At 39.6% G+C, this 27,076-nt stretch overlaps 1 protein-coding gene across 3 annotated transcripts; it reads right to left on the bottom strand.

Moving 5' to 3' along the window:
• Positions 1-972: 972 nt before the first annotated feature.
• On the bottom strand, positions 973-25,397 carry abcd3a (ATP-binding cassette, sub-family D (ALD), member 3a). 3 transcript variants are annotated; one of them, XM_041967763.1, is made up of 23 exons: positions 25,242-25,397; positions 21,400-21,436; positions 21,208-21,306; positions 20,210-20,298; positions 18,009-18,078; positions 17,485-17,582; positions 14,335-14,458; positions 13,808-13,864; positions 11,461-11,603; positions 11,169-11,238; positions 11,028-11,097; positions 10,829-10,926; positions 10,437-10,528; positions 9,056-9,147; positions 8,849-8,921; positions 8,674-8,737; positions 7,470-7,547; positions 6,586-6,651; positions 5,316-5,405; positions 5,118-5,237; positions 4,285-4,389; positions 2,476-2,532; positions 973-2,339 (listed from the first exon to the last, which is right to left on the bottom strand). In XM_041967763.1, the coding sequence occupies exons 1-23, from the start codon at positions 25,349-25,351 to the stop codon at positions 2,262-2,264; spliced, it is 1,980 nt and encodes a 659-aa protein (XP_041823697.1). In that variant the 5' UTR covers positions 25,352-25,397; the 3' UTR covers positions 973-2,261. The 3 variants fall into 3 exon arrangements, with proteins under 3 accessions (XP_041823697.1, XP_041823698.1, XP_041823699.1); XM_041967764.1 differs by having other exon boundaries at positions 8,849-8,918; XM_041967765.1 differs by having other exon boundaries at positions 21,400-21,433.
• Between the last annotated feature and the right edge of the window lie 1,679 nt (positions 25,398-27,076).

Here is a 27,076-nt window from a genome sequence, read left to right as displayed (position 1 = left end):
GGAACCAGAAACATTCAATTTTACAAGCTTTTAGTGGAAAAGTGCAAAAAAAGTTAACATAATAAATGAATTAACCGTTTCTGGTATGATTTTCTATTTATTTATTTTACATTATTTCCTTTTGCACCAAGCCCAGAACTTTGCACTTCAAATACTCAGTAGTTACATAAAGGAAACAAGTTCCTCAGGCCACATTTTTTATCTTCTTCCTCCCAGTTGTTTCCAGTTGGCTGTAAATTTGATGCCATGTGTGATGTAGCCTACTCCACCAACAGCTCAGTTTAAACCAGTAAACCTCTTCTTCACAGCAGCCTCCTGTTTTTGCACCAGAAAGCAGCGATGCTAACATGTAGCATAGCAACATGTCGGGGAGAAACTCAGCTAAAAGACTCTACCAAGCATCAGCTTCCAAACCAAACAGTTCAAACCCTAAGCAGTTATGTGGGAATGTAAGAAAACCATGAGAACAGCTCTGTCCACTTTAGAGCTTCTGCTAATTTCTCCACACAGACAAGGAATCGTATGAAAGCAGAGACTCTGCTGGTTCCAGAGATGTCTGTCTCATCGCTGTGGGACAGAAACATTACTCATTCCTGGATGAACTTCGCTGCTATCCTCTGCTTTTCACTGACAGTAATGTGATTTTCTGTTAGGAGGAGATAACGTGTGCATGTTCTGCTGTGTTCCAGGTGAATTTACTTTGACACAGTAACACGTATGTCAATTCTGTAGTAATCTGACATGTGTCAGCTTTCTTTCTACATACAGCCCTGGTAGTTGTGAAGATGTACTTCATTTATTTTAGACAGGAGACAGGAAAAAGGGCTTCGTGAAGACGAGGTATGAGCCTGATAAGCATTTTTTTCTATAGTCTTAAAATTAAAAATAAATTTGCCTCATATCTGTCTTTTTTAAAAACAGTAGTAGGTTCTAGAAAAGCTTGTTGTCTAGCCCTAATTTCTTTTTTAAAGTATTAGACTAAACAGCTTGGGAGTCAGCTTTGAACCTTCTGCTCTTCAACTTGAAGAAGAAGGTAAATTGAGGATAGCTGGACATTCAGAGGCGGGTTTATGGGCAGTCGGCGTGAAACCAACACAAATTGTTGGAGTTATGGTTAGAAATAGGACCAGCCCTGGTTCAGCCCTCGGAGCAGGCTGATAGGACTGTGGTCATCTGATGGACAGCGAGACCTTGGAGGACAGCTTAGCTGTGGGCAACTCGTCTTACAGCAGCAACTGTTGGAGTTAAAGGCATGCTGTGACAGGCAGGAAATAATCAGAGGTCCCAGATCCCTCCAGAGATCCGATTATTTACGGAAAAATAAAAAAAATTTAAATAAAAAAGGCACCTCCTGGATTGATTGGTCAGGTCTGCGTCTGAGCAGTTTTTCCATCTGCTGTCTGAATCTATCTGGTTTATGGAGGATGAGACCTGTGCAGAATCTGCTGGAGGAGAGTTCAGGCTGTAATCGGACTCAAATCATCGATTTCATCAAGATCTTGAGGAATATTTATTACAACTCTGGATCAAAGTGACTGTGGTGAAACAATGAAATGGAAAATGTGGGTTATAATCAAATCTAAAAGGTAGGAAAATTAAATATTAATACATTTGTTTGTTTTTTCCCCTCCTCCCATGGCTAGGCAGGGCATTCAGACCAACATTTATATGCACATTTAATCATAATCTAAAAAAAGAAAAAAGTGAACATTTCCCCCTGAAGATGGCCTCTCAACACACAGTGTAACAAATGTGCAAATTATCCAACTAACTTCTTAAAAGACGTTAATAATTAACCCCCAGTTACCAAGTTTTACAACGACTGGTCTGAACACGATTCTGTGAAGAGTTTAATATTAAATGGCACCAGGAAGGAGCATTAATGAGGGCGTACCTTAGAGGGGTCCCACTTAGTTTCCACAATTAATATTCTAAGACCCCTGCGGTGTCAAAGTTCTCTGTCCAGCCAAACCTGTCAGATATGTTAAAAACAGTACAGAATATCTCCAGTTTCACTCCAATGTCTTGCATGTGAAACGCAACCCGGACATTTTTATGATCACAGCAAAAAAAAACAAAAAAAAAGATCAGACAGGACTAAAGTGATCTAACAAATAACACAAAAATAGGAAGCAGCGCTAAATTACAAAGGATTAAAAACATGTTTTCTTGCCTTGGCTACAGGTTCTATCTCAAGTGCAAAGAATGAACGGACTGGTTTTTAACAGAGCTGTGCGTGCATGGCTGACGTCAGCAGCCAGTTAGGAGCCGAACTCTACCGTCTCCTCTGTGATGGGCTTGAACTCGTAGTGACCCCTCCCATCCATGTGGAGATAATACTTCATGGCAGATTACAAGAGGAGAAAAAAGGTAAAGAATTAATGGACGACTGAAGTCAGATTTTAAATAAAACACGAAGCTAACGGGCATGTTTCTGATGCTTCATTCTTAGTTTGGAAATGAATGGATCTTTACCTCGTGGTGTTTCCACAGGGACTTCCTGTGGGACACTGTGAACAAGGTGATTCCCACCTGTGAAGAAAGTTAAACTATCAACATATTTTCCTGAAGTACACATATTATAACGTAAATAAGAATGTTTATTCAACAGCAATCCAAAAAACATTGAGATGCTGTTGAAAAAGTAAATAAAGTGTGAGGATTTAGACTTAGATTTAGATTTCCAAATCTCAAACTCATTTTAATCCAAACATAAACAACAAATCAAATGTTGAAACTGAGACATTTTATTATTATTTCATGGAAAATATGAACTTATTTTGAATTTTGGTCAGTAACATGGCATATAAAAGGTGCATTTCAGAGAGGCGGAGTCTCAGATGTAAAGATGGACAAACTTCGTCTAGAAAATGTGGAATTATTTCAGTTCCTTCACATAAAAAAAACTGAAGACTTTGAAGATTTCACAGTCTACAGTGTATAATATCAAAAGATTCAGAGAATCGAGAGGAATCTCTGTGTGCATGCAACAAGGGTTCTTTAAAATCAGTTTTGTTTTCCAGATTCTGCGTTTTTGCTCATGAATTCTGTGTTTTACTCAGTAACCTCATGTTTTACAGGTGGAATGGGTCTAATTATGCGGTGGATGTACGCCTTCATGACAGTTGCTAGAGAGGGGTCAGAGACAGGGCGTGACCTGCAGCAAAGTGGTTTAGACCAGGACTTGAACCTGCGTCAGCTGCCTGGAGGAGCTGTGGTCTCTGTGGCCTTCATGATCCGTCCCCTCATACAGATGAGTTACATGTCAAAAACATCCTTTTTCCTTTGTAAAAGAATATCATTTTTATTTGATATAAGTGTCAATAGTAGTTGTGTGGACATGCACTGATAATTTTCTCACAGATCTTCTTCAGGAAAGGATGAAGATGTGAACAGTTTCTGGAAAGCATGGACGGCGTGTTCTGCAGACTAAAGAGGAGAGGGAGCATCCAGCTTGTTATCAGTGGACAGGTGAAAAGCTGCATCTCTGATGGGATGGGGCTGCATTAGTGCCTATGGCGTGGGCAGCTTCCACATCTGTGAAGCTCCATCAATACTTAAAAGTACATGAAGGCTTTAGAGCAACATCTGCTCCCATCCAGACAACGTCTCTTTCAGGCAAGGCCATGCGGAACCACATCCTGCATCCATCACAACAGCATGGCTTCACAGGAGAAGAGTCCGGCTGCTGAACTGGCCTGCCTGCAGTCCATACCTTTCACCAATACTAAACATCTGGAGCATCATGGAAGCAGAAATCCAGCAACCAAGGTCCAGGACTGTAGAGCAGCTAGAATCCTGCATTAGACCAGAATGGGACAACATTCCTCTCCTAAAACTCCAGCAACTGGTCTCCTCACTTCCCGGACATTTACAGACATTTGTTAAAAGAAGAGGGGATGCTACACGATGCTGAACATCACCCTGGAACTACTTTTTACAGACATGTTGCTGCCATCAGATTCACTATCAGCTCATATTTTCCATCAGATGGTAAAATGTCTGTTTCTTTGGAAGTTATCTTCGATAAGTGCTTTCTAAACCATTGCCAGATTTGCCGTCATTCTGAATTTCTCCATCTAAAGAAATCAGTGAAGTCTTCTTTGACAGATTTTCTGCTCTGTATGACTGGTGTTTAACAGTTCAGTAGCAGAAATTAACACAGAGTTTATGTTGTGCTCAGAGCAACTGATCACAGGGACTAAAGCTGTTTTATACAAACAGCAGAAAGTCATGTTGGAAGTCATCATTTCTATAAAAGCGTGGGGTGCTGTTGGTTCGTACCGTTCTGCAGTGGCTGTAGATGTAGTCCTCCACATCAACACTCACTGCACTGGTGCACTCATCCAAGATGGCAAACTGGGGCTTGTGGTAGAACAGTCTGGCCATCTAAATTTAAAAGAAGACATTTCAGGAACCAAAAAGATTTGAATAAACAATATATATATATAAATTAATCTTCAGGCCCACTGTAAAGAAAAAAATTCTTTATCTTAAGGACCTTTTTAGTCTATGAGTCATACTTAACAATTTTAACTTTTTTATTTTTCTTTTTCTTCTTTTTTTAGATCATTAACCCCTTTACTTGTCATGCATAGCAACTTATTTGAATTCCAGTTTATTTACATAGTGCAACCAGTTCTTCATATAAAATGTTGAATTTTGTGAATGGATAATCAGTCCAGGATATGTCCTCTTAAGGATCATTTTGGTCCCATTTTGGGGTCATATTAAACAAAATGAAACATGGGGGTAAAAAAAAATCATCAACCTTTTTCCTCATCAAGCATGGCAAATATGAACTCATTTTCATTAGTTTAACTCTTTAAATGCAAGTTTATTTAAACAATACCACTTTCTTTTTTTCCCACAAAATATTATTTTCTTCTCGATAAATGCAAAGCAGATTTGTTTGCGTAGGGATTATGGGTCTGGGACATGTCAAAGATCAGCTGTATTACTTATTTTGATTAATTATTACTTTAAATGCAGTTTTAAAAAAACTATTCCCACAAAATTATTTTCTTCCTCAAAAAGGACAGTTTTTGATCACTTGATCATATTTTAAATCAGTCACTTGTCGTCCTTCTTCTTCAGTCTATTGATATAAAACTTACTGCCATCCTCTGCTTTTCTCCTCCACTGAGAACATCCATCCAGTCCTGGACCGAATCCCAGCTGCCCTCCCTGTCGAGGATATGACCCAGCTGGACGTTGTCCAGATACTCTTTCAACACCTGGATGCAGTCGAGACAAATTCATTACAAACACAGTCACAGAGTGGAAGGAAAGTGTGTGTCTGAGTGTATTCCCACCTGATCGGAGATGCCTTTCTTCCTCTGATCTTCTTGGGTGTCAGGGTAGATGACTTGGTCCCTTAGAGAGCCCAAAGTCATGTAGGGTCTCTGTGTAATCACAAACTCAGTCAAACTTCAACTTTGACTAAGTTTTATACTGATTTAGCTGGTTATTTCTTTTCTTTTTTTCTTTCCTCAAGACTTCCTTCAATAAAAACTAAACCAAAATGCAGAAACTATGACAAACTAAACTTGTAGAACCACGTTTGGCAGCAGCAGCTTGAAATAATACTTTTATGGGATATAATCAGTGTTGTATGTCATCATAAAGGAATTTGGCCCAGGCTTTGTTGTAATTGTTCATGTAAAGCTTTCTTAAGCCGCAGCCTTTTAATCCGGTTGACGTCTGGACTTTGGGAAATTTCACAGTTTTCAAGATTCAAGATCTTTCTTGTCATTATGCAAGCATAACAAAACTCTGAGCAGCCTCTCGGCTTAAATACACATGAATAAGAAAACAGAAATATAACAGGCACACATAAAAGATATAAAAGATATAAGAACACCTCTATATTTACAGAAAATGTCTATATTTACAGACTTTAGCTGTCCGTCTGCTTCTTTATATATACAGAAGAGTTCAGGGCCTAAGTGGCAAAGTCTTGTGGTTTGTTCAGACGCAGCTTTGCAACCAAAGCGCTGGAAAACCATCACCACTCTGATTCCTGGTTTCCTTTCCAGTGTTTAAACTGGCAGCTTTGATGGGGCAGTGCTTCCTGTCAGATGTAGCAGCTCATTAAATTCTGCAAGCAGCTTCTTACAAAGTACCAGCTCGTTTCTCTGATGCTTGCTTTGCAAAGCCACACGTTCAGGAGTTAAATGAGTTTTTGAATAAAATAAATCTGATAAATATCAGATTTTTTCCTGAAAATTAATTTTACAAACCAACCATACTCATTCCGCTGCTATTAATTACCTTCAGAAATCAGACAATTACTGAAATAAGGTCAACCTGTTAGCAATCTAAGAGTCACATGAACCTTATATAAAGTACTGACTACAGGGGCCAAAGTACCAATTTAATTTGATATTTGTGTTGAAAGAAATAATGAAAAAGCTTAAGTGGTTCTTTCCAAAGACATCAGCTATAGTTAGTCTGCATGGAACAAAACAAACACCCATCTGTCAAGCTAACCTTGTCTGAGTGTAAACCTAAATGCTAAACGCTAGATCTGAACTAAAGCTGGAAATTAAACTGAGTTTTAGTCGACCTGCTGAGGATTTTTACCTGTGGGACATAGAAGAGCTTCCCCCTCTCAGGCTTTGTCAGGTGTCCACCAAACAGAGGCCACAACTGGTTAAAAAAAGAAAAAAAAAGGATGAAGAAGGACTCGCATAGTGCTTCATCCCTGACTGGACTCAGAAGATCAGAACCACCGTTTACCAGTCTGTTAATTCTAGAAATTTATTTCCTGTGTTTTAAATCGTCCAGATGTGTAGCTACAGTCCATCCAACAACAACACAATTACTGAACCAACTTAGAAACGTTATATCCTAAACGAATGTGCATTCCCACAGAGAAGCAGGAATCATTTTATCTTTGAGGTTTCATCTTATATTGGGAGAGCTTTCCTCCTGCAATCTGCCTAGAAAATCAGATATTTTCATCATCAGACAGAAGCTTAAAACTGAAGGAAACTGGACTTTATTTGTTTCTAAAGAGGTTTCATCTTTAGAAGTTCCAGTTTTTCACACCTATATGTGCACCGATAAGCTAACTGGCGGTCATGGAAGATGTAGTCACATGACTAAAAGAGGTAAAAGATGGCGGTGAAACCACATGAGCAGGAACGTTAAGTTTATTCTCTGTGGCTTAAAAGTGAAGTTGAAGAGGTATGACCTTTTGTTGCCCCCACCTTCCCAGTTTAACCCAGATAACTGCCCAGAATGTCTATTGTCCTAATTAGTGTCTTGTTTCCTTTAGATGTAATTAGCCTGCTGTGCTCCCATTCTGAGGAACTGGGTCTCTATTTTACCCCTGTCAGATGTTGCGGAGGGACTCATGACCCACCAGATGTAATTATAGGAAACTCGATTAAGAGCAGAAACGTCTTCAGAAAGCAAATAAAAGTCCAGCTGATCAGCCACAGGCACTAAGGGTTAACTCTTACCTCTCCAAGAACTCTAAACAAGGAGCTTTTTCCACAACCGTTTGGTCCACACACCAGAACGTTGGTGCCAGATTTCACCTTCAGAACACAGAAGATCACTGACTTATTAGATCACTCCTAAAAACTAATTACAGAAACACATTTAGCTCACATTATACACACTCAAATATATTTTAATTTATATATAAAATTATTTTTAAAAATAAAAAATAAACAAGATTAGATAAATTAGATAAGAAAATATAAAAATTATAAAATAAATTTTTTTTTATGTCTCCTGTTGGTGCGTATGTAACTCAACAACATATGAGGGTAGATTCACATCATAAAAGGTGGTTCAACATGAATAAACCAAACAGAGTCCAGTGAGAATATTTGGGACGTTGTTGACAAAACTTTAACTACATCCAACTTTCTGCTGGTAACACATGATTTTTACAAAAGTAGAATTCAGTCCTGGACTGGAATGACTGGTTTGACATTGAATCACTGCATTGGAGAAACTAAATATCCAGACCTTATTCTTTTTAGTCGTTCAATATTTATAAAACTATCCAAAACAACTGTACTGCTGTTGTATTGAATAAACAATACTTCAGCACATTACATAAAAGCACATGCGACATGTATCTAACAAGAACAAAGACAAGCTGCTACAACCAGACTGGAAGGGCTCGTACGGCTCAGTCTGGGACAGATGTGATGGAAGCTGAATGGCTACTACTCTTTGGAGGATTCTGAAGATGAATGATAAGTTGGAGATGATCGGATCAGAAGCAGGTATTTAGTGAAGTTTTTATAATGATGGAACAACACCAGCGGTGAGGGACGAGTGAATGATGGCGGTTATGAAGGGAAGCAGAGAGGAAAGGCTCCATCTGACCATGGAGTGGGGAGGGTTGTAGGCGAGGGAGGGAGGTGGTGAATTTAAACATAATTGCTGAAACCTTTTCGAACTTTTCTAAGCTTTTATCTTTTCACTAAACTGAGTTTTAAGATTTTCCAGACAACATTTTGGGTGCTAAGAGAAACCAGTGACACCAGTGATACCAGGAGTTCCCTTCAGGCCCATCGGCATCGGGTTACACTGACGCCCACATCTCATTTCATTAGCACCTCTTTTTCTAAGACAGCAGCTCGGAGACCTCCTCCAGGCTTAGTCCCTGGAGCAGTAACTAAACTTACTGAAAGAGTACGACTTTACCTCAAATGTGAGGTCTTTGATCAGCATGTCTCCGTTGGGGGTTACAAGTGGAGTATGGTCAAATCTGTAAAATAAAGGAAAGATCTTTTTTAAAAAGGTTTAGGGCAGAAAAAAAGAAAAAAATACTTCTTTAACACATATCAGTGTGCACGCTGGTGCAGAATGTGAGCCTCACTTAATGACATTGTCCTTGTTGATTATTTGACCTCTTCCAGGTACCAGCATGCTTTTCTCCGCTGTCTCTGCTTCTAGTAAGAAAGGTATTTAACAATGAAAAGGGGATAAAAAAATAAAATAAATCAGATTTGTTTATGTTTTATCCACAGAGCTCAGTGATCTGAGCTTTTGGTTGTATACGTCTTTGCGATCAGGAGTCATGTACCCTTCTCCTGCTGGGAAACCATGGTGCGTTCGTATCTGCCAGAATTCAGCTCCTTCAGAACCATCATGAGTTCAGTGATTCGAGCAGTGAATCTGGAGGAAACAGATAAAACAAACCAAATTAACCATTAAATTTCATGAGAACAGCTTCAGTTATGATACCAGAGAAAAATCCACTCAGAGTGGAGTAACCCTGAAGCTTTTTCCTCACGAGATTGCTCTCACTTTCACCGAAGCAGCTCGTTTCTGTGGCTTAAAACTGACACTCGGAGACTTAATATTTCCTTTTTTGTTATTTTCCTCTTTTTTTTAGTTTATTTGACTTATTTTCCTTCCTCCTCCTGGAAGGTCTGGTGTGTTGGTTGTGGTGTTAGTGGGATTAGTTGTTGGGTTAAATGTGTTAGCGGACAATGTCCACATATTGTCAGCCGTTTTATACCGTGTGCTTTCTGTTAATATATTCCATTTTTACATTTTTTTCCAGGTATAAATGTGGGTTTATGTAAACTTTTATTACTGGATCTCTATATGTGTGTGTGTGTGTGTGTGTGTATATATGTAGGCAAAAGATCAACATATAGACATACATGTGCATGCATACATATACATATATATTTGTATTTGTACATGTCATTAGCCTTGTAGCATAATTGCCTAAGTAATATTTTAAGGTTTTAAAAGGCAGTGATGCAGTCAATCAGCCATACTAGGTGGGTACAGTTAGAGAGATATCACCACTTGGCCAAAATAAAATAAAAACTTAGGCTATTATGATGCTAATGATATGCATTTGTTTTACTATGGAAGAACCTAGTAAATAGAAAAACATTCATCAGAGCTCATTTACAACAGGAGATGTGCAGGTTGGCAAAATAAAGAGAAACTGTCCGTGGTTTAAATAAAAAATTTAAAAAACAAAATATGTGCTTAATATGTTCAACTGACACAAACATTCAGCAGATTTTTTGGTCAGTCCACACAGAGACCATCACTCCGGCCTCATGGACCACTACTAAATGACTAAACCCTCTGATCCCAACAGAATCTGCTTGGCATTAAAATAAAAAGTTGATGATCAATTAATCTGATCATTCAGTCGCCTTTCTGTGCAGTGAAGAAGTAAAGATGAACGCTGTGTTGTCCTGGCAGTCTGTCTGCGTGTTAATGTGGCTGCAGTGTTAGCACTCCCCCTGCTGACAAATCCTCCTCCCTGCAAGCTGATGGCGTTACAGGTTTAGTAACAGACTGCAGCTAAACTGCAGGAGATCTGGTGACTGTGGAGGCCATAGAACTCATCGTCATGTTCCAGAAAGCTTTTGGAGATGATTTAAGCTTTGTGACATGGTGCATTTTCCTGCTGGAAGTAGCATCATCAAACTCACCCAGACAGACGGGTCATCTCTCTGCCAGCCAGTACAATCCTGCCGAGGGCCTGGGACATTCTCAGCAGCATCCTCCCGCTCTGGTAGTAGTCCTACATCCCCGAAAACATTAATTACACCTCAAAATATAAAAACAAAGCCTTTTCAAGTTTTTTTTTTTTAATGGTGTCATTGGAAAGGAAAATGTGTGTAAATACAGAAAGCTCAGACTGATTTGAAAGCTGTGTTGCATTTTAAGGCCTCTATTAAAAAATGTTTCAATCAAAGTTAAAGCATCAAGAGGTCAAACTGCCTCCAGGCTGCTGTGCTCCACTACAAGTTACGACAGATGAGCACCAGCTAAGCGAAAAAGGCTAGCTCCAAGCTTTCTGTGTGGGTTTGCATCTTCTCACCTCAAGCAGCTCAGAGTGTGTGCTGTGCAGGTGTCTGGGGTGGGCCGGGGTCAGGAAAGGCCGGCTGACCACCAGGTAGCCCACCACGGTGGCAAAGTCTGCAGAGGAATGGCATTCAGGGGAAATCAGGAAAAGACTCTTTTTAAATGAGGTCAATTTTACAAATATAGCTTATCTTTAACCAGATAAAGGTATTTACACTTTGCAATCATGCTGTCAATGAATCCCATGGAGAAGCGGAAAAAGATGAAGCTGTGCAAGTGGTCAACCTGGAAGCAGAAATAAATGTTTATTATCATTTATCCAGAAAAGTCCAAGCTTTAGTAATTCTGTTACCCACCAGTTTCTTGAATGTGGTGTGAATGGTCTGTTTTTCCCTCATGTTTCCGTTGTAGAAGGCAATCTCCTCACTAAAGACCAAAGAAACAGCTCAACTTTAAATCCTTTTTCACACATAAACAAAAAGGAGGATTTTGTATTATTAATACCACATATACTTTCCTGTATCTGTACTGACCACTATACCACTATTGATGGGAAAGTGAAAAATCCCACCAGTGAATCTCAGGAGCTTCCATCTCCTGCATGTGTCCAGGCTGCAGTGCATGTGTGAAGATGGCTGCTGGGTTTACCTGTTGGTGATGAGGCGAGAGTTGACATAGCGATACTCTCCCTCGAAGCGCTGCTCAGTGACCGTCATTTTGCCGATGGGCCTCCTCAGTCTGGTCAGGAACAGACCTGAGATCAGCAGGTAGGTCATCATGATGGTTGGGCCCTGGTGAAGAGAAGGGAGGGAATAAAAACCTGGACAACACAAGCGCTATGGGGAAGAAAACCCAAGAATAATGTAATACTAATAGGTGGAAAAGTCATGATTAAGTTCGAAACACTAATATCTAGACAATTTATTACACTCAAACTAGCCAACACTGTCGTAGGCATGTCACAATGTCACATTTAATCGCAGTATTAAATGTCACAAAATCCCTAAATTTAATGCATTTAGTCACTGTGTCATTGAAAGAAAGAAGCCTCCTAAGTCCAGGTCGAGGTCCTGTAGCCTTTACATCTGGTTTCTCTGAGAGAAATCCAGAGTTAATATGTAGGATTTATTTATTCCTTACAGAGCAGAGGGGCTGTAGTCGGTTACTTTATTTTGTTGTATTATTTTGTCATGTTGGCATTTAAAGATGGAAAGAAATAAAACTTAAAGACCTATAAAGAGTGCTTGTGGGATTCTACTCATTTATAGTGATGGGAAATCAATTAACACAGAAAAGTTGTGATTATTTCTATGACAATAATCATACCACAACAAATAATGGTGACATTCCTACAGTGGAGGTGAAGCTGACACAGTGCACCAATTCAGCAACACCAACCAGCATCCAGCAGAGGGCGCCAGACGAGACTGCTGAAGTTTACGACCTGACTACGTTTGCTCCAACAGGTAGTAAAACAGAAAGACAGGGTCGGCAAAAACAACACTGAAGGGTGGTTAATCTGAAGTTGATGCCAGCCTATTAGAAAGCAGGACTGTTGGTTGTCTGGGCAACAAGGTTTGGGTTTTGTCCTTGTTTGAAGGATGTAAGGACCAAAGACAGAGCATCAGTACAAGTGTGTGGGTGTGAGTTGTGTATGTTTTCTTTTAAAACCATTTATATTGTTCAGTGATTCAGTATAAAAAGAACATCGATAAAAACTTCTAGGCATAAACAGATGAAAAACGTACAACATGAGAAAATACTCAGAATGTTCCAAAACTTGTCCAGCTCGTTTTTGATCATCGGTCCTGGGTCTCAACCATTGTGCTCCGACAGGTTGCTTCTGTATTTCAAGCATGTACTTTAATACGTTTCCCTTCCTAAAAGCAAACGTAAAGATCTCCCATGTGTGGTTGTAACTAAATGTTCGGGATGGATATGGAGTAAACATGGTTTTGGGTTAACGGGAACCTTTTCATGGACGATTTGGCTGATTATGTCCAAACAAAATAACTATTTGTGGACATTCCTTCTTGTAAATAAATAAATTGCCTCTTAGAGCTTTACATTTGAAGCAAGTGTCAGGAATTTTGTATTCTATTCTATTCTATTCTACAGTAATTTAACAGACGCTTTTATCCAAAGCGACTTACATTTGAGAGTAAGAACAACACAAGCAAGAATGTGAAGGTTAAAGTGGTGAAACTGGATGGAGTCATGTAAAGTTTCCTCAGTCACGTATAGCTATTAATAAGGAGTTTGTGTTAATGGTTGAAGTTTGCTTCAGATCATTCTTCCTGTTATATTCTCCTGCAGGTCTGTCCTCCATGTTTGTGATGTGTTGTGTGACGAGTCAATAGGCTTGCTAATAAATTATACAGTGAAGAAACCTGGTTTTCTATCGTGGATGAAGGAAGATGTTTCCCTTATGTGGCCAAGATGAAGCTACTCAGTTGCAGATATTTAACCCTTTGAAGACCAGGAATGGGATGACAAGTGTTATTTTACGGTGCCGGCGACACATTGGATGCAAAAGGATTTTAAGGGAACCTCGAGTCGTTGAACAATAAGATGCTGGACTGCCTGTTTTTCTGCCTGACTGAATTCATTTAACTTACACTGGGAGAAAAAAAGGACTGCTTCAATGCTTCAGTTCATCTCCAAAGATTTTCAGCTTCATTCTCAAGTTGAGCACAAGCCTCTTAATGACCCGTTAATTTGAGTCAGATGTATTGCTGCAGGAAAACATCTGGACCTCGAGGACCAGAGTCGGTGATCCCTGACACAGATTATCGCTCCAGCTGTGTAAACAGTATGAAGATCAGCAGAATTCTGTTTCTTAGTTTTAGTTTGTGGCTGCACACTAAGGCAGATCTGCACCATGCAACTAGGTTTAAATCAGGTTTTCCAGGCTCCATGTCCACAAGAGTTGAGTTATTTACCTACTTACAGCAAGTATGTGAATAACCAAGTATTATAAAAATAAGCTGCTTACCTGGGCACCAATGGCACTTGTCAGCTTGAAGATGTACAGACCAATGTCTAACAGAGGCTGCAGGACAGAAAAAAAGCTGTAAGTAATACAATATTTTTAAAAAATCCTAGGATTTTAGCAGTTCATACCCAGTTCAGGACATCTCATAATATCACTTATGCAACATCTCTGAAGCTCCTATCATCTCAGAACGAGGGGCTTTACTGTTCCTGGTTTCAGACTCCAACCATGTTCTCAGGTTCGGTTAAATAAATTTGCCAAATAAAGATGTGTACATATTTCACTTTAACTGCCCTGCACAGTGAAATCAGTCAGTAAAGGATGTGTGTGCAAAGCATCTTAATAATATTGGGATGTGGATTTTTTTTTCCATTTATCTTGACAGAAAATATTCCTGTTTGCCCTCAAGGAGAGTCTGAAGAGGACACTGATGAGGAAACTTCAGTCTTCATATGTAAGGCAGGACGAGTGTGTCATAAAAGTGTGGACAGGAATGAAGTCCATTGGTAGAAGTGAGCCGTCCTTACCTTGCTGAGGTTGGAGTAAAGATCCACCACACTGTTGCAGAACTTCTCCACGTCTTGGGTCAGTAACTGGTCTGCATTGGCTATCCGGTTGTCCAGGTTTCCCATTTTGTAGTAGGTGAAACCTCTGAAGAGGAAAACATGGATACAAGAGTCAGAGGTCAAAGATGAAGAACTTTTACGTTAGAACTTTTTTTCCTTTTACTTTTCTATCCTTTCCTTTCTCCTTGATCCTATTTTGTCAACCACTGAAGACGTCATGTTAGTTTCTTGTACATTTTATAAAGTCACAGTTAACCCTTAACATCCAGATGAAGTCAGATTATGAGGCTAAAATTATGTAAAATGAATGTATTAATAGATATAGCAGCAAAAAGGCCGACCAGAAGAAGAAAGCAGAATTTATTACTAACAGAACTTTGTAGAAATAACACAAAGTGACCAAGCCTTTTCTCATCTCATCATTCTCTCAAGTCTTGGCTTTCAGGAGAAAAAATATTGGCACGGAAACAAAAACTACAGAAACTATTTCCATGTTTCCACTTTTTCCTCATCTCCAGTTATTTCTGCTACTATTTACCTGCTATCCTCACTAAACCAACTCCAGCTCAGCCTTAGTCCTGCAGTACTTACTGCAGGTACTGGTCTATTTAACCATGTAGTACTTACTGCAGGTACTGGTCTAATAAACCCTGTAGTACTTACTGCAGGTACTGGTCTATTTAACCATGTAGTACTTACTGCAGGTACTGGTCTATTTAACCATGTAGTACTTACTGCAGGTACTGGTCTATTTAACCATGTAGTACTTACTGCAGGCACTGGTCTATTTAACCATGTAGTACTTACTGCAGGTACTGGTCTAGTAAACCCTGTAGTACTTACTGCAGGTACTGGTCTATTTAACCATGTAGTACTTACTGCAGGTACTGGTCTATTTAACCATGTAGTACTTACTGCAGGTACTGGTCTATTTAACCATGTAGTACTTACTGCAGGCACTGGTCTATTTAACCATGTAGTACTTACTGCAGGTACTGGTCTATTTAACCATGTAGTACTTACTGCAGGCACTGGTCTATTTAACCATGTAGTACTTACTGCAGGCACTGGTCTATTTAACCATGTAGTACTTACTGCAGGTACTGGTCTATTTAACCATGTAGTACTTACTGCAGGCACTGGTCTATTTAACCATGTAGTACTTACTGCAGGCACTGGTCTATTTAACCATGTAGTACTTACTGCAGGTACTGGTCTATTTAACCATGTAGTACTTACTGCATGTACTGGTCTATTTAACCATGTAGTACTTACTGCAGGCACTGGTCTATTTAACCATGTAGTACTTACTGCAGGCACTGGTCTATTTAACCATGTAGTACTTACTGCAGGCACTGGTCTATTTAACCATGTAGTACTTACTGCAGGTACTGGTCTATTTAACCATGTAGTACTTACTGCAGGCACTGGTCTATTTAACCATGTAGTACTTACTGCAGGCACTGGTCTATTTAACCATGTAGTACTTACTGCAGGTACTGGTCTATTTAACCATGTAGTACTTACTGCAGGTACTGGTCTATTTAACCATGTAGTACTTACTGCAGGTACTGGTCTAGTAAACCCTGTAGTACTTACTGCAGGTACTGGTCTAATAAACCCTGTAGTACTTACTGCAGGTACTGGTCTAATAAACCCTGTAGTACTTACTGCAGGTACTGGTCAAGTAAACCCTGTAGTACTTACTGCAGGTACTGGTCTAATAAACCCTGTAGTACTTACTGCAGTTAGTGGTCTAGTAAACCCTGTAGTACTTACTGCCGGTACTGGTCTAATAAACCCTGAAGTACTTACTGCAGGTACTGGTCTAGTAAACCCTGTAGTACTTACTGCAGGTACTGGTCTAGTAAACCCTGTAGTACTTACTGCAGGTACTGGTCTAGTAAACCCTGTAGTACTTACTGCAGGTACTGGTCTAATAAACCCTGTAGTACTTACTGCAGGTACTGGTCTATTTAACCCTGTAGTACTTACTGCAGGTACTGGTCTATTTAACCATGTAGTACTTACTGCAGGTACTGGTCTAATAAACCCTGTAGTACTTACTGCAGGTACTGGTCTAGTAAACCCTGTAGTACTTACTGCAGGTACTGGTCTAGTAAACCCTGTAGTACTTACTGCAGGTACTGGTCTAGTAAACCCTGTAGTACTTACTGCAGGTACTGGTCTAATAAACCCTGTAGTACTTACTGCAGGTACTGGTCTAGTAAACCCTGTAGTACTTACTGCCGGTACTGGTCTAATAAACCCTGTAGTACTTACTGCAGGTACTGGTCTATTTAACCCTGTAGTACTTACTGCAGGTACTGGTCTAATAAACCCTGTAGTACTTACTGCAGGTACTGGTCTAATAAACCCTGTAGTACTTACTGCAGGTACTGGTCTAGTAAACCCTGTAGTACTTACTGCAGGTACTGGTCTAGTAAACCCTGTAGTACTTACTGCAGGTACTGGTCTAATAAACCCTGTAGTACTTACTGCAGGTACTGGTCTAGTAAACCCTGTAGTACTTACTGCCGGTACTGGTCTAATAAACCCTGTAGTACTTACTGCAGGTACTGGTCTATTTAACCCTGTAGTACTTACTGCAGGTACTGGTCTAGTAAACCCTGTAGTACTTACTGCAGGTACTGGTCTAATAAACCCTGTAGTACTTACTGCAGGTACTGGTCTAGTAAACCCTGTAGTACTTACTGCAGGTACTGGTCTATTAAACCCTGTAGTACTTACTGCAGGTACTGGTCTAATAAACCCTGTAGTACTTACTGCAGGTACTGGTCTAATAAACCCTGTAGTACTTACTGCAGTTACTGGTCTAGTAAACCCTGTAGTACTTACTGCAGGTACTGGTCTAGTAAACCCTGTAGTACTTACTGCAGGTACTGGTCTAGTAAACCCTGTAGTACTTACTGCAGGTACTGGTCTATTAAACCATGTAGTACTTACTGCAGGTACTGGTCTATTTAACCATGTAGTACTTACTGCAGGTACTGGTCTAATAAACCCTGTAGTACTTACTGCAGGTACTGGTCTATTAAACCCTGTAGTACTTACTGCAGGTACTGGTCTATTTAACCCTGTAGTACTTACTGCAGGTACTGGTCGTACAGCTTCTTCGTCAGCCTCTCACGGAACCTCAGCTTCAGCTCATTTAGACCCAACTTCAGGAAGTTGTTCACTAAAGCTATCTGCAACGAGCCAGTCACAGTGGACAGACAGAAATTATACAAATACATCCTAAAATATCAGTTTTTTACTTCTTTAAAGCCTGAGTCGTCTTTTCTCTCTGAGCTTCATTCAGCCATCAGTGAGCCAGAGTTACACCGGGTGACAAGATCCAGCACAACACTGGCTCTTTGTTTGCTTCCAAATCTAAATGACTTTGACCATTAAACAATAATTACTGTCAAACATTTAACATCAGACATATACAGCGATGTGCTATTCACAGGAGATTTATAATTACATAAAAATACTATGTCTTAACATCATATTCCATTTCTCTAGAAATTTAAAGATAAATATAAAAAGATATGTAAACAGAATCTCTACCATCCAGATCAATGTGTCCCAAACATTAAAGGTATTGGAAAAATAAATAAAAACACACTTACAACTGGCATGAATTTCATAAAGCTGAACAAGTAGATCTTGAAATCTTTAGTGGAGCGACCAATAATTGCACTGCAAACCACAACATGCACAAAGATGAGCAAACATTTCCATGTACAAATATTAAGGCCATGCATGTTTTCTAAACATGAAATATGAGACTATAAATGCAGATAAAGTAAAACAGTCAAATTCATTTATCCTGATATAAACCAGACAAATGCACAGAACAGATTAATACAAGACCAGCAGTCAGTTTATGTATATGTAAGGTATTTATGTCACGTATCCTCATATGGTTTACAGTTAGAGACACTGTAAGACTAAATATGTGAATTATTTTATTTTCTACCAGGAGAAATTGTGTTTATTTAAGGTTAATTGTCTATTTTTGGTCATTTTTACAATGAATATTTATTTTTTAAACAGTTTCTTTACTAAAACTAACTTTTAAAACATAAAAAATGTCAAATATCTCCAGATGAAAAGCTTTTCCAGTTAAAGGAAGACAACAGTAATATTTAATTAACAGACAAAGGCCACGACTCGTCGTTATCTCAGGCATGAAAAAGCAGAAAACATTTCCACAGCCAGGTGTTAAAACCACAGCATCAGTGGTTTAAAGCTGGATTTCCAACTCTGGGAGGTTCATGTTACCGCTGGGATGACTGATATGTAGGAATAAAAGTGCGTCTTGAAGAGACTCATGTCTCTGCTTATAATGCCGCTGTGAAGAATGAAAACAATGTCATCAGTTCTTTAATATGCAAAGGGAAAAAAAAAAGACGGATTTTTAAATTTTCCTGCTTTACTGAAATCTATTAGTATCTTTCTGGGAATTTATTCTTTACACTTATTTGCCAGATTAAAGGCGAATGCTCTACAAGTGTCTGAGCGATTGGTCCGAGCCAGAGTCTCAGTGTGGAAACAATGTGGACACAAAGCAACCTTTGACACATCAGCTGCAAATCTTTACAAACTCGCTGTCATAAACAGTAAAGGTCGGACGGCTGATAGAGGCTCTTTAATAATCTACAGTTTCAGAATAATCAGTGTCTCGTTTGAATCTGTACAAGCCCCATAAGAAGATTAAACAAATTTTGAGCATTGCACTGAAGATTGAATAAATTCTGATTCATCCTAGAGATACATCCACCGTCCACTTTATCAGGTCCACCTTCTAATTCTGGGTTGGACCCCCTTTTTCCTCCAGAACTGCCTTAATTTGTGGTGTCATAGATCCACCAAGGTGGTGGAAACCTTCCTCAGAGATTTTGCTCCATGTTGACATGACAGCATCACACAGTTGCTACAGGTTTGTCGGCTGCATCCATGATGAGAATCTCCCGTTCCACCACATCCCAAAGCTGCTCTACTGGACTGAGATCTGGTGACTGTGGAGGCCGTTGGAGTCCAGTGAACTCCTTATCATGTTCTAGAAAGCAGCTGGAGATGATCTGAGCTTTGTGACATGGTGCATTATCCTGCTGGAAGTAGCATCAGAAGATGCTCCACTGTGGTCATAAAGGGATGGACATGGTCAGCAACAATACTCAGGTAGGATGTGCTGGTTAACTGTTGATCCAAGGCAGGAAGGATCCATGTTTTCATGATGTTTCCACCAAATTCTGAGCCTAGCATCTGAATGTGGAGCTAAAATGGAGACTCATCAGACCAGCAACATTTCTCCACCTTCTATTGTCCAGTGTTGGTGAGTGTGTGTGAATTGTAGCCCCAGTTTCCTGTTCTTAGCTGACAGCAGACACCCGGTGTGGTCTTCTGCTGGTGTAGCCCATCTGCTTCAAGGTTGGACGTGTTGTGTGTTCAGAGATGCCATTCTGCAGACCTTGGTTGGAACCAGTGACTATTGGACTTCCTGTTGTCTTTCTATCATCTCCAACCAGTCTGTCCATTCTCCTCTGACATCAACAAGACATTCTGGTCCAGACAACTGCTGCTCAATGGCTATTATCTCTTCTTCAGACCAATGAAAAACTGAACAGGTGGAGGTGATAACGTGGATGGTGGATATAATTCTTTATTAGCAGATTTCTGCATGTGTGAAATAAAAGTGTACTTGCTCATAACATGTAGCAGCTATATCTGCTACATGCTAAAAAACCCTAATATGTTGCTTATAATGTAAAAAAAGAAATAAATAAATTTTTTAAACACAAAATTTAAACCTGGCGTGAAATCTGACCTTTCAATCATGGTACCGTTCTGGATCATCCAGACATCACAGTAGGTTCTGGTCACCAACATGGTGGCGATGAGGACAAGGTAGGCGGTCTGTGGTGAAGACAAAACCACAGATAACAGTTAGTGGACCCTGTAAAAAGAGAAACAAACTGCAGATTAGAAAGTCCTTTATCTTCCTGCCCTTGGCTCAGCTCGTAACTATGTAACTGATCAGATACGAGCGGCCACCTGGACGTGACCTTGGCTCATGAAGCTGACGTTTCTGTGTCAAAGGGCTCCACTCTGGGTACAGCCAGGATAATGGCATTTTCAATTCATTCATTCATTCATTCATTCATTCATTTCATTTATTGGATTATCAGAATCTGTGATATGATGAATTCCAGCTGCTGCACACTGTTGGTTGTGAATTGTTTAGGAATTAGAAATAATAATGGAAGGAAATAAAATTAGTAATAACTTGGTACAAACTGCTGTTGATTAAAGAAGCACATCTCTGCAGGGTCCTGAATCAGACTGCATGAAGTGGAAAATGTGTGTCTTCAAGTATAAATCTGCTCATCAGTTCACTCAGAATATAACCATTTTTGGTGAAGAAATGAAGTTTAACTCATACTGACCCAGGCTTATCAAACAAATCCCGACTCAAATAGATATTTGTTACAGGTTTTAAATTGTTGTAACCAAACTGACAGAACCAGTCGTTCTCCCAGCACCTGTCTGGGACTGCCTTCTGCAGGAGGGGGGGGTGTACAGGGTCAAAGTGACCATGGCTTGTTTAACAGATTAACTCTTTGTGGTTCATGGTTTCTTATTAGAGTCCCCTCAGACAGTTTTATTCAGCTCCTTTACATAAATATAAAGAAGTGAACGCCCTTAACAGTAAATATGTTTTAAATATTTTTAATGCATCAATGGTTCAAATCTTCCTTCTTTCAAAGCAAAACTCTTTCTACATCTCTACAATCTAAGCTCATCTTAGCTACAGCCTAACTTTACCTCCATGCAGAAAACTTGAGGCACCATGATCCGCAGAATCCGAAGGATCCTAAGGAAGAAAACCTTATCCACTGCTGCTTTGTCTTTTTTCCCATCTTTCTATAAGAAAAGAAATTTAAAAGATGGCATTTAATTGCAGCTGTATGTGATCATCTTCATAGGAACTACTTCAAGCAAACAAGAGTGACAAACCTCTGTGTTCAATGCAACCTGAGAGCCTCCTTTGCTACTGCAAAAAAAACAACAAGTACATTAAACTGATGTTAGATCCCTGAACCAAAGACATTAGACTAATTAAAACCGATGAACCCTCCATAACGTGACTAGGTAGGTGTGCTGTTTCAGTTCATTGAGGCTAAGAATTAGTTTTAAAGGTCCCATATTATGCAAAATTCACTTTTTAATGGTTTTGGAACAGTCATACTGGTCCCCCCGCATGTGTAGGAGACCCGTAAGTGTGAAACTCTTTCAGGCGCTCTCTCTCCCCCCTGCTCCACCTCTTGGGAAGTAAGCGCTGAATTGAGCGAGTTTGAAAGCGTGTACGTTATGACGTCATAAGGGACAATAACCACTCCCCACAGAGCGATGGACCCGTCTACCGGCTCTCAAAGCCCGCCCTCTAAAAATCACCTAGCGCCCAGTGTTTTTCCCTCTTCGGCAACCCTCGTTAGCGGACATGGCTAAGCGACAGAAGCACTGTTCTGTTTGTGGCTGCATAAATGAACACGAAAACGTTTTTTTACTTCCATCCACTGAACCCACGAGGACTGAGTGGATTAATTTTATTTTTGGAGGAAATGTACCCGGAAAACTTCCAAAGGTTTTGCATGTCTGTGGCCAGCATTTCAAAGAGGACTGTTTCCACAACATGGGGGCATGGAAAGCAGGCTTTGCCAACCGTTTGAAGCTGAAGCCAGGTTCAATACCAACTGTCCGTGACACAGCTGGAGAGGTAAGAGCTGGCAGTTATTTTATCGTTTCAGCCTTATTAGTCTGATAGCTTGAAAATATATTAGCACTGTTGTAAATGTAGCCAAGTCACTGTTTCTACTGTTTGTATCCGGTGCCATTGTGCATCAGATTGATGAGCGTAGCTAGCTGTGTTCTCCGTGCGTCACGGTTTGGGTCGGTAATGGGGGCTTCAGGAATGGGTTCCGGTGTTCCGGCGTTTGTTTATCCTTCACTACGCTGTAATCAGCGTCTAGTTACCGCTAAGGCCTAACCTGTCAATCACCTCATGACGGGCGATGCGATGGGCGGAGCCAACAGCTGAGCTGCTCCACCAGGGTTCCGCCCACCATAAACGGCACATTTCTGAAGCTGCTAAAAAGAGGGAGGTGAAGAGAAGCCGCTGCACTCAAACTGAGGGTCGATTTGTCCATACCATGGCGGAAATATTTCATTTAGATATTAATGAATGGTCTCAGATTGGGAATAAAGTGTATAATATGGGACCTTTAAAGTATAACCTTTAAAGTTAAAAAAAGGCATATATTTGGTGGATCAATTTCCAGTCTGACAGTTTATTTGGTCTACACAATTATAATTTCCTTTTAGGTCACATCAGGTATTCATTATTTTAGTTTTTTGGTACAGAAAGTTTCTCTTCTTTACTTCCATCAGAGTGGAAAGTCTGTAAGTCTGTAGAAACTTGTTAAAACATTAATCCATTCAGGTATTTTCCTGGTCTACTGCCAAGCAAGATGGAAGTTAAAGCATCAATCACAGCTGCAGGTTTCCTGGAGTTTGACTCAAAAATGACAAAACATTTTCTTTACCGTTTACAAACTTTGTTTGACAGTAAGTCATAACAAATTCAATAATATGTTTATCTGTACATTTATGCCTGTAGCTTTGGTATTACTGGGATAAAATCCATTAAGTGTCTCAATACATTTCAGTTTTTTTGGCAAGCATTACACATCTGTAGGTGATTTAGACAGATGTGCATGTGACAGTGGTGACGTTTGTGGTGTCATTTATCCATTTATTTATCCACCAGGCAGAATCAGAATGAGAATTTCAGCATATTTCTCAGATATGCAGTAAAGCAAACAGCACAAAGTTAAATAAATCTGCACAAAATCTGGAGGGGTCAGATGCAAACCAAGCTCAAATTAAAACTCTGGAAATAATAATACATGATTTTTTTTCTAAAAGCTTGGAGCCAACAGAACAGCTTTATGAACAATATCAGCTGCTTGATGTGGGTCTTTACAGTGGGCAGCAGAATCCAAACAATGGGCCTCTGATTGGATAAATAACTGGAATTTCAAAGAGGCTTAAAATATTTTGTCACTGAAATGTACAAAAATCTTTCTATTTACATTAAGATGAAAAACTTTTGTGGTTTGTCAGTTTTTATCCATCAGAACAGAACCACATGGAAACAAGTTTAAATATACTTAGAAAGTTGGTAAATGAGTGTTTGGTGGATTATTTCTTTGTTGTAACAAAGCTTCCTGGAAATAAATCTGATACTCTTGGAAATACTGTTTATTTCCCTTTTAAATGAGCCACATCTGTAAAGAAAATGCATGTGTGGAATGAGCAGCAGAGTTGAGTTTGTGGGTTGAGCCCATGAAAATCCTTTCTGCCAATGACAAACAGCTGATTCTTCTACTGACTGCACGACAGGAGCCTGAACGCTGAGCGTTATGCTCAGCAATGAGTCCAGATTCTGACTACAGCAGTTAGATCATAGGGTCAAAGTGTGGAGAAGACACGGAGGACACTGTGTTGATTGCTGCTCCGATAGGATAACAGCTTTTGTTGGAGACAGTCTGATGGTGTGGGGCGGAAATCTCAATGCAGAGAGATGTGGACCAGTGGTGATCCCATACCTCCACAGTCTGGAACTGAATTCTGTCCTCCAAGATGACAATGCTGACCCACACAGAGCGAGGTTTATGAGAGACTACGTCCAGAGGATGGATAACCTGCCTGTAGTCCTGACCTCAACCCCATTGAACACTTGTGGGATCAGCTTGGGCTGCTGTTGGTACCTGAGTGACCAACACAACGACGCTAGTTGACCTTCAACCCTTCCTTCTCAAGCCGATGACCAGCATGAAGAGAAGGCACCAGGCTGTTGAGGCTGTGTTTGGTTCTACTACATGTTAACGAGGACCCTGTTTGTTGAATGAAGAAACTATAAAACTGCCAATATGTCTTGTTTCTTCAGACTTTGATCATCCAGTCACGTAAACCAAATCAAACAAGAGTCAACAGTAGAATCAGCTTTGGAAGAGAAGATTTTGCAAGTTTTTCTCACATACTCAACTCCACTGTTCATCCGACATCCATTTTCATTATAAATATGCCTTCATTTAAAAGAGATAAATAGACTTTCCAACAGTATAAGATTTACTACCAAGAGGCACTGTTACAACAAAGTAATAATCCACCAAACACTTATTTACTAACTTTCTGTGCCAACTTTGTATCCTAATCTTCAACTAAAGGGTCCTAAAACAAAGTAATCGTAAATGCAACAATCTTGAGACAAAGTTTTTTTTTTGTTTGTTTGTTTTTTTTTCTGAACAGGCATTAGATCAGTCACCTAATTTGTTGAAACGAATAACAACTGTTGATCTGTCACCAGATAACTATAACACCAGTGACGTTCAAGTCCTTGCAAGATAATATAATCTGATGCCCTTAAAAGTAAATCTAAATAATTTCAGACAACAGAGTAGCGATAAAAACTAATTTCCAGCTCAACTCACACAAAGACTTGATTTACAAGTTATCGTCAAGTTAGCTCAAGTTACAAAATCAATCTGCTGCGGGTGCACAATAAGGTGCACAACACCTAACAGGCCAAATCCATTTCTTGTTAAACAAAATACACGGATTTAATGCTGTTGAGTGAACAAAACAAGCTGAATATAAAGAGAAGCGTCTTTCGGCAAATATTCAGGGATGTTTCAACACCTGTCAGAATGAGCAGCTAGCTGCAGCTAATAGCTTCAAACACGAACTCGTTTACAGCTAAAATGGAATGTAACAAATAAAAGCTGTAGCTCGCTGACCTGTGTCGTTTAGTCGACCGACTTCTGTTCTTTAACAGGTATAAAACCAACAAAATGCCGCCCGCTATAGTGGAGTTCTTGGCTGTCAAATATTTGCTGAAAGTCGCCATGTTCCTGACACAACGACCGGTCTGATTTGTCCCAGGCACGGCTGTGAAGCAGATGAACTTCCTGCTTTTTTTCTTCTTCGTGGGAGTTTTACAACAGTTTTTAGTGCCTTGACGCCCCCGTGTGGAATGAAATGTTGCTGCAGTAGAAAATGCTTACAATAATATAATATAATATAATATAATATAATATAATATAATATAATATAATATAATATAATATAATATAATATAATATAATATAATATAATATACATTTGGAGCAAATCAAGAAAGATTAAAAGTCATCATTCATTTTCAAACAGTGATGTTAAAAAACAACATCCAAGCCAGAAATCTGAGATAAGTCACAGAGTTTTGAATTTCAGTATCACATTAAAGTACGGAAGCGTAGAGTTGCCACCCTCATTTAAAAAGGGGACTTTGTCATAGGCGGTTCTAGCCCATTTTTAAGGGTGCTGAAGCACCAAAGCACCCCTAAATTGAATCCCAGCACCCCTAAAATTTGAGATTTTTTTTTAATGTATGTGTTTTTAACAAACTAGAAATGTTTGATCCCACCTGCCTTTCCCCACTTTGGGTTCTGCACTCTCTGCACAGAAGGATGCGCTGCCTTCCTGAGTGGATATATCCAGCAGTGGTGTAAGTGCCTGGCTTAAACCAGGATATGTGGTACAATTATTAACTTCTACCACTCAATACCTACACATTATTATCTTTAGCAGTCCCCATGTTTCCTGCATTTAAGCTTAGGTTAGTCTTTATGTTGTTAGGTAGGCGTTAGGCTGGGGCGACGAAAAGGGGGGGTAAAGGAGGAGATGCCCATGTTATACTAACAAAACAATCTAATACTTAATGATAAACTTACAATCATGCAAACATTTTAGTTACAATGCAATGGTATCACTAAGTTTCTTTGTTTTGGAAACATTTATGAACTGCCACCGCCGCTCTATATTTCCTTTAAATGGTTCAGTCCACCTGCTCTATCAGCTGCGGAGCTCAGCGCTACAGACAGTGAGTGGATGCTAAGACGGCAGGATGCCTGAAAAATCAGGAAGTTAAAAAAAAGAAAAAAAAACTGAGACTGGAGAGAGAACAGAGGGGTCGACAGTTAGGGGTGGTGAAACCGAGGCCTCATGAATCATCAAGTTAACTTTGACCCAAATGCATGAAAATGGCTTGCTGTTCTGAATCATTTTACCAGGTCAAAGAGCTCCATCTGCTGGCTGTGGGCATCTGAGGCTGTGTCACTGATGTTATACAGTTGTATTAAAATGTATGATGAGACAAATGCTTGTGCAAGTTTGTGACGTGTCATAGCCGAATCAGCCGATACTCCACCATGTTGTCAAAAGTGAAAACGCTTTCATCCTTAGCTGGACAGCGTCAGTGGAGATGTTTACAAGACACATTATAAAATGTGTCAACATGTGTTTTCAGCGGAGCGCGGTGGACTGTCGACATCATGCACGTAGGAACACAGAAGACTGGAACACCGTGTTCCAGTTCTTCATCCCACAAATCATTAAATCATCTCCTGAGACTGATCCAGTATGGGACATCATGTCATGATTGATCCATGTCCGGAATTTAGGATGATGAGTTTTCAAAGTTGAATGTAGGATCATTTATTTAATATACAGGATATTAGCCATTATATATAGGCCTATATGTATATATATATATATATATATATATATATATATATATATATATATATATATA

The sequence above is a fragment of the Melanotaenia boesemani genome, chromosome 18 (genome assembly GCF_017639745.1).
Source record: "Melanotaenia boesemani isolate fMelBoe1 chromosome 18, fMelBoe1.pri, whole genome shotgun sequence".
NCBI classification, from domain to species: domain Eukaryota; kingdom Metazoa; phylum Chordata; class Actinopteri; order Atheriniformes; family Melanotaeniidae; genus Melanotaenia; species Melanotaenia boesemani.
This window is presented reverse-complemented; position numbering and strand designations above follow the sequence as displayed.

Excerpts from the sequence above, each read along its gene's own strand:
- abcd3a (XM_041967763.1), bottom strand. The coding sequence starts at position 25,351 with ATGGCGACTTTCAGCAAATATTTGACAGCCAAGAACTCCACTATAGCG. Across the intron at positions 11,239-11,460 it reads TCTCGCCTCATCACCAACAG|TGAGGAGATTGCCTTCTACA; the intron begins GTAAACCCAGCA and ends TTTGGTCTTTAG. Across the intron at positions 9,148-10,436 it reads GAGATGACCCGTCTGTCTGG|ATTCACTGCTCGAATCACTG; the intron begins GTGAGTTTGATG and ends TGTTTCCTCCAG.